Source organism: Dermacentor albipictus, chromosome 2, assembly GCF_038994185.2.
Source record: "Dermacentor albipictus isolate Rhodes 1998 colony chromosome 2, USDA_Dalb.pri_finalv2, whole genome shotgun sequence".
Taxonomy (NCBI): Eukaryota; Metazoa; Arthropoda; class Arachnida; order Ixodida; family Ixodidae; genus Dermacentor; species Dermacentor albipictus.
Genome location: NC_091822.1, coordinates 64,050,001 through 64,057,478, shown reverse-complemented (window position 1 = coordinate 64,057,478; position 7,478 = coordinate 64,050,001). Strand labels below are relative to the sequence as shown.

The 7,478-nt window shown below is 49.3% G+C and overlaps 1 protein-coding gene across 2 annotated transcripts in view; it reads left to right on the top strand.

Moving 5' to 3' along the window:
- Positions 1-300: 300 nt before the first annotated feature.
- LOC135908965 (cytosolic endo-beta-N-acetylglucosaminidase-like) overlaps positions 301-7,478 on the top strand; it is a 42,205-nt gene continuing 35,027 nt past the window's right edge. For both annotated transcript variants that reach the window (XM_065440822.1, XM_065440823.1), the window contains exon 1: positions 301-857. In XM_065440822.1, the coding sequence (XP_065296894.1) occupies positions 691-857 (167 nt within the window). In that variant the 5' untranslated portion in view covers positions 301-690. The remainder of the gene's footprint in view (positions 858-7,478) is intronic.

Sequence of the window (7,478 nt, the reverse complement as noted above, 5' to 3'; positions counted from 1 at the left end):
TATATACGCGCCGGCAAAATTCTCTGTTCTTCTAATAAAGAGCCCTCTCTCTCTCTCTCATATTAAATTTTGTAACTGAAACAAAGATATTGCCATGGCAACTTGATCGTTTTACTTTCCTCAATCTGAACACATAAATATTAACTGCAAATTTTAAAATAATATAGCCTGAAAATTGATATTAACAATTGATATTCATTTAATAATATTCCGAAATTACAAATTCTATTTAAGCATTTTTCCATTTGTACCCACTACCGCCTGACTCATGGCCGATCCCCCGTAGTGGGCTGAGGCATATCCGTAGGCACCAAACCAAGCAAGCTGGCTTAAGACCAGCTGGGCTGTCCCACCCATTTCACTGGGACAAGGCGTCGACGCGACCTGGCATATGGTCGTTGCACTTGTCGAGTTACGCCCACGGAGCGTAGCCCAAGACCTGGACGATTATGCGGCTCACCTCTGCGGCTCCAGCGACACATTGATCGCTCATCACGCTCGCTGTCAAAGTCGTGGCCGAGAGTGCACAGAGGCTTGGCGCGTCTGGCGGGTTCAAAGGCAAGAAGCCCGGCCAGTCCACGCTCGGCGTCTTTTCCGTGGCCAAGCGTGTTTAAACGGCTCCACGTGCAAGGAAGACCAGTTCGAGTACGTGGAGCAGTGCGAGTTCTGCGGCGCCCTTGAATAGCCACGATGGCTCAGGTGGAGATCCTGCCCATCGACACGGTCCAGGAACTGCTGGAGTTCCGGGACCCGCCGCTCTTTTCCGTGGAACCCCTTCGTGAAGTGAAGCGAGGGGAACCGAACGCACCAAGGACCATGTTCTGTCACGACATGATGGGCGGCTACCTCGAGGACCGGTGAGTGGGACGCGCGTTAAGAATCGCTCATTGGTAATTGCGATTGCCTAAATAGTGCTCAAGGACAAGACAATCACCGCGCCATTGAGACGAGCAAGGATAATATGCTGTAAGCAGCTCGCAGAGTCGCTCGAAGCAGAACACGCCCACAGGTCGTTCTCACTGAGCCGCTTGAAGGGGCAGCGCAAGACGACAAAAAGACAGAAGGCAGAAAACACACCGGACAGCGCTGAACCCACAACTGACTTTATTGGAAGGCATACACAGACTTAAGTACCACAACCTATACCCACGTGCTCTCCCATCGACGGCGTCATTATCAGTGCACAGGCAAACAGCAAAACCCCATAATTTAATGCTACATTATGTAGCCGTTATAAATGGAAATGCACCATCTTGCAAATTTAATGAAGGCACGCCTTCTGTCCTTGCCATTTTGCGCTGCCCCTTCAAGATGTTCAACCAGTACCAACTTGCCCAAATGTCAATTCCTCCCCACAGCGCCGGACGAGCCGATGAAATTCGCCGGTAAAGCGATGTCAGCGTGATTCACTCTTAGAAAAATTTACACCCTTTGGGGCGTATCTTGTCCCACAACAATAATCGTCATCCGTGCTGCCCGCGCTTCCTTTAACGCTGCGAGCACGGTACTTTCCAGTCACGAACGGCATGCGCCTTATCAGTGTGACGCAGCATTCTCGACAGGAAACTAGCGAGCGCCGAGTTTTCAGGAAAGGAAACACAAGCAAGGCAGATGACAATTATTGTTGTGGGACAAATACACACCCCAAAGGGTGCAACCCTTTTAAGAGTGTTGGTGGCGCACATGGTCCAAGACCAACGCTAACTCAACGGTAATGTTCGTCCGCTCTGCTTGTATAAATAGGTGTCGCACACAAGCTTAATTGCGATGCTAAAACTATTCCGGAGGACTCCACAACAATGTTGTCCCTCGCTGATGTGCCACTGCGCAGTTTCATGAGGTATTACTCCATCGTTTAATTCTTGACCACCCATTCCCCCATTTAATCGCTTGTCATGAGTTGAGTTGAGTGGTTGTAGGCTACTGGTGGGATTAGCCCTGCAGTTGCTGCCGGCAATTGCTCCACCGTAGCGACGCTTAAAATACATAAATAATATAAATCAGACGCAGACCTCCCAACTACACATAGTCACTCCTAAGGTCACCATGCGGAGGCCAAATCCGTGTCCTGCAGGTAACTTAAAGTAAGGCGAGAAACCTCCTTCCTATCTAACTGGTTTCCGCGCGGGAAAACAATGTCCTGAAGAGAACTGTGAGGAATTTCTGTCTACTTGAGGGACCCGAATAACACACTCCTTTCCGCGTTATACAGAGTACAGCACATAAGGTAATGTTCTATGTTACCATACACACCACACGTTGAACATAATGGAGACAACGCCAGGCCAGTCTTGTACATCCACCTGGGGGCACAAGCAGAGCCCGTGCGAATGCGGAGCAGTAAAGTGACTTCGTTTCTTTTGAGACCCTTGGTCACACATGGCTTGTGAGGTGAGCTTCACAAAGAACTGAAGTGGCACGACACCGCTTCTCTGAAGAGTCTGTTGTCGTCTTGAGGCCCTCTTCTCAATGGATTCCCAGACAGCGCTCTATGAGCGAGGCTGTCCGCCATCTCGTTGCCTATGATACCTATGATCTAGGGCACCCATTGGAATCGTATGGAGAAGCCTTTGATATGGAGATTGTGCACCGAGCGTAGGGAGCTTAGACATAAGGCATCAGTAGGGAACCCGTGCTCTAACCTTTGAACGGTGGATTTCGAATCTGTAAGAATGACAACAGGTTGAGGCGTACAAAAGCGTAGCTTTGGAGCTGCCTCAATGGCAACGCTTTCGACCATTGTGGAGGACACAACTGCAGTGAAGCGAACCGACCAATCATACTTCAAAGAGGGAATGTGAAAAGCAGCTGCACTAGATCCTCTGACCTTGTCCACAGAGCCACCAGTAAAAATTTGAAGATGACGTGCATATTCAGTCTCAAGATGCTCCAGTACCAGCGAACGCGTTGCCGCCTAAGGAAAACTCCGCTTAGCGCGAACGTGAGGAATTGTCAACGAGAAATCGACGCTCGCGAAAGACCCAGGTGATTTCAACCTCTTAGTTCGACCTCTAGCGTCAAGACCCAGCTAACGAAGAGTATTAAGGGCCAAATATCCTCGGGACTCAGATCTCTTTCGAAGTCTCTGTAGAAGGGTTCGCCCAGTTATCGTCTGTTTGAGGCGGCCAATTTGCATCAATAGACTTTGTGAAGCGACTAGGCTAAGAGGTCTCGATAAAGACTCATAAAGTACTGCATTGTTTGGAGCAGTCTACGGAACGCCAAGAGCCCTCCTTAGGCCCTTTCTGTACAAAGCCTAAAACCATTCCAGCTGTGATAGTGAGGGGGAAATTAAAGGGAGCTGGTACATTATTCGACTCGTCACTAGTGCATTGTGAAGCGTGATCATTTAAGAAGGGTGATTACCCCATTGCTCACTTGCAACTCTACGGATCAAATTGAGACGCGGAGATAGTGATGTCACTAGAGTCCACAGCTCGTCGGCACTGTAGACGGTAGTCAATAATGACGCCCAAAAAGCGCTTTTGTTGCAATTGACGAAGGCAAGATTGATCAAGGTCTATCTTCAGCCGCGCATACTGTCTTCCTCCACCTGGAAACATGATGAAGCCAGATTTTTCCACCGAGAGAGCCAACCCAACACCTTGAAGGTAATTTTGAACTGAAAGTAATGCCTGTCGAGCTATCAGAGCTAAACGCTTGTGTTGATATCCGCTTAACCAAATACAAATGTCGTCCGCATATATCGACATATGGATATGCCTGCGATGTTTTTGCACTTCAGCAGGAAGACCAGCCATTTCAACATTAAACAGCGTCGGGGAAAGAACACTTCCCTGAGGTACACCTCTCGATACCGCCCTTTCGGTGCTTATGGTACTTCCTAATCGCACTTTAATTTTACGATCACTGATAAGTGAGTGAATGAATCGCAGAAGATAGCCCTGTACGCCTATGGCCTGCAAGCTATTTAGTATTGAGCTCTGAAGGACGCTATCATAAGCCTTTGATACCTCTAGGAAAATAGCTAGTGTTGAGAGGCCGAAAGCTATTTGATGTTCAATGTGGCTTATCAAGTCCAAGACCCTATCTTCCGCGCTTAAACCTGTGCGGAATCCAGTCATGCATGTTGGCAGAGCCCTTCTATCTTCGAGCCACCATGATAAACGCTTACTTGCCAGCTTCTCCATGAGCTTAGCCACACATGACGTCAGTGATACAGGACGATACGAGGCCATGTCTGTCATTTCTTTGCCGGGCTTCAGCACTGGGACAACACAAATCACCTTCCATGAAGCAGGAACGTCGCCAGTCTCCCATACTCGATTGAGATAGCTTAGGAGCATCTTCCGGTGTTCTAGAGGTAGGTTCTGCATCATCTGGTTGGTACTGCTGTCAGGACCTGGTGCACATCGACGCCGCAGGCTGCTCAGTGCTGTCTGTAGCTCTCGAAGTGTGAGCGGGGCGTCCATAACAGACGTAGATGTTGCAGGCAGAGCACATGGATGAATTCCTGAACTTGCACGTACAAATGCATCTGCAAATTCCTCTGCCAAGCACGCGAGAGGTCTTTGCTTGCACAGTGCAAGCGCCTCGAAAGGCTTACTAGGACGAGAATCACCAGCAAGGCAACCAATGACTCGCCAAATTCTCGTCATCGGTGCAAAAACAGTCAAGCTAGCGCAGAAGGATGCCCACTGCGACCTACAGAGCTTGTTCGTATGGCGTCGAATGGCAGAGTTAAGCCTGTTGAAGTCGTCTTCAAGGATTTGTCGTCCTTCTTCCGCATCAGTTGTTGCTCCGCCCTTCTGCGCGCTGCGCAAAGACTCCTGAGTTTTAAATCCGGAGTCGGAAAATGATTAGGCAACTTGACCGCCGTGGTAGCAGCCATCTTACCATAAATAATTTTGACTATCACATCACCAGAAACACGTGCAAGTTGCTCCCTGTATTTTTCCCAATTAGCAACATGGCTCATTTTAGCGCCGCGCATATGGAAGTCGGCAGTAAACACTAAAATTGGATAGTGATCACTTCCCAAGCGGCCAAGTGCAGTTGACCACTTCACACGGACGTCAGGTGAATGCAAGGTTAGGTCTATAGATGTGGCTGAGGCTGGAGGCCGGAAGAAAGTGGGACTTCCATCATTGGCCACGCACAGGTCCAAACTGTCGATAAGTTTTACTAGTTTGCGTCCGCGGGAGTCTGTGTTCCTGTCACCCCAGACAGAGTGATGGGCGTTGGAGTCACCGCAGGTAATTCGGGGCGCTGGGAATTGGTCACAAAGCTGCTGGAGAAACAAATCCGTTGCTACCTTCTTCCGCGGAGACACGTATACGGATGCAACAGAAAGAGTTTGGAAGCAGAGCCGTATCCTCGCAGCCGCTACCTCAATACTATCGGTGCAAAGATCGGTGACGTTCAAAGCCACATGAGGAATCTCTCTTCGTATGTAAAGGGTGGCACTTCCTGCGGGAAATGACTTTATGCTGCAATTCTTGTGCGCGACATATCCAGTCAAAGATCTCCCCCTTGGTAGGCCATCCTCCGAGAGGGTCAATACTGGAACACAAATTTATTTCAAAAATAATTTCAGTTCTGCTAATTGTCTTATAATCACAGCGCAGTTCCATTGCATAATAAACGGCATTTTTCGGTGATTTCTGGTTGCACAAGGCTGAATAAAACTAGCCATATTATAAGGTAAAGTTCGCTGCGAAGGCGGTAATCATGGACTCACAGGAAAAACGAGCTGTAGAAAGTTCTACAGGGTGCCAGTCTGCATCGCTTGAACATATGAACGGAGGACTTCAAACAAAACTCGCAGATGGTCGGACAGATCCCGATTTTTGAGCTCCTTATTTTGCTGGACGCACTGCCTCACAACTTCAACAAAGATGTGGACTGGGACCCACTCTTGGCCGCTGCAGCTGGTTTCTTCGTCTCTTTTGAGATAAGGGAATGTCCTCCATGTCTTCGAGTCTGGCTGTGATCTGGTCGCTGAGGGACTTGGACACTTTTGGCTGAAGCAGATCGAACCACCGACTCACCCACAGAGGACTTTGACGATCAGGTCGCTCACTGACGTTGCTTGTTTCCCCGCCACGAACTCCCGACTCTAACGCAGGGAACTCAACTTCCGACTCTAACGCAGGGAACTTGTCACTTCCAGGTATCGGCTTCTCAGTAGGTTGTGGTTTGGGACCAATAATGAAGGACACTCGACGGTGTAAGGCGCTTACACGAAAGGGGCAGCCACCGAAACTCACTGGATCGTCACCCCCACAGTTTGCGCAAGCAAAATCTGCCTTGCCGGCTTTGTAATCGTGGGCGCCGCCACATCGTTAGCAACATTGATCTTTGATGCAAAACTTTGGCTACATACCCGAAGCGGTGGCACTTAAAGCATTGGGAGGAGTTTCAACGAATTCTTTGACTGCATGCTTGGTAAAACCGAGGTCAATTTTTTTCTGGGCGCTCGGTGTTGGATGCAAACGTTAGCACAACAAAGTTAGTAGGCTTCGCTGCCCATTCTTTTTCTTGATTCTCCACCCGGCGCATCATACGTTTCACGTGCAGAACACCTTGCGGTTTCAAGTAGTCAAGAAGGTCGCTTTCTGAATACCACACTGGTACTCCCCTAATAACACATGTGTTAGTCATGTAGGAGTGGGGCAACCGGGCTTTAACCCTTATGTCACCAAACTGAGAGCACCGGAGAAGAATGTCAACTTGCCTTTCCGTTGCGATATCTAGATGAAGAGCGCCCTGCGTTGTGAAGCGACTGCGAATCGGAGCACATCGCACCAGTACTTTAATGGCCTCGAAGAGCCTGATAGGGTTCTGCTCTCTCAAATCAACACCGTTCTTTGTTGGTAAAACTACCACTGGGATTCCGACCGTTCTTTGCTTCCGATGACTCACTACCTTGAGGCCGCCGCTGTCCACTTCCGCCATATCAGCCACTTCCTCGTCAGGGTCGACGATAGTTGAGTCATCGCTCAGTGGGGACCACTTAGCGATGATAACGCACTCGACTGCTGGTCGTCCCTGACCACTGGCAGCTCCACGCCTTGCGAGGACATGGCCACCTCTGACACGCTGGCTTCCTTCGAATGGCGCTGTCCCTTTAAAGACGCCGGTGCCGGAGCAGCCGTACCCTTTCCATAGGGACAGTATACCGCCTTAAAGATGCGGCCGTCTTCCAAGGATATAAATAACTCACTCGATGAATAGCAGAACTTATGGAAAAATTACAGAGCTGAGGTGACAACAGATCGAACAGCGTCGTCTTCCTCTTCCTCCCCCCTCGCTTGTCATCTCTATTCAAAGGTAAAGCTGTTGTACTGCAATCAGCCGCATCGGAAGTTGTCGCGGCCGTACTGTATACGCGTGATGATACGCGAGACCCATTTGCGAGAAGCGCCAACTTATGCATAATAATAATAAAAAAATGCTATTCGGTGTCGTCCATTGGTGGTCTTTAGCTCCAGTGATTCGCGTACCCAGTTCCTGTG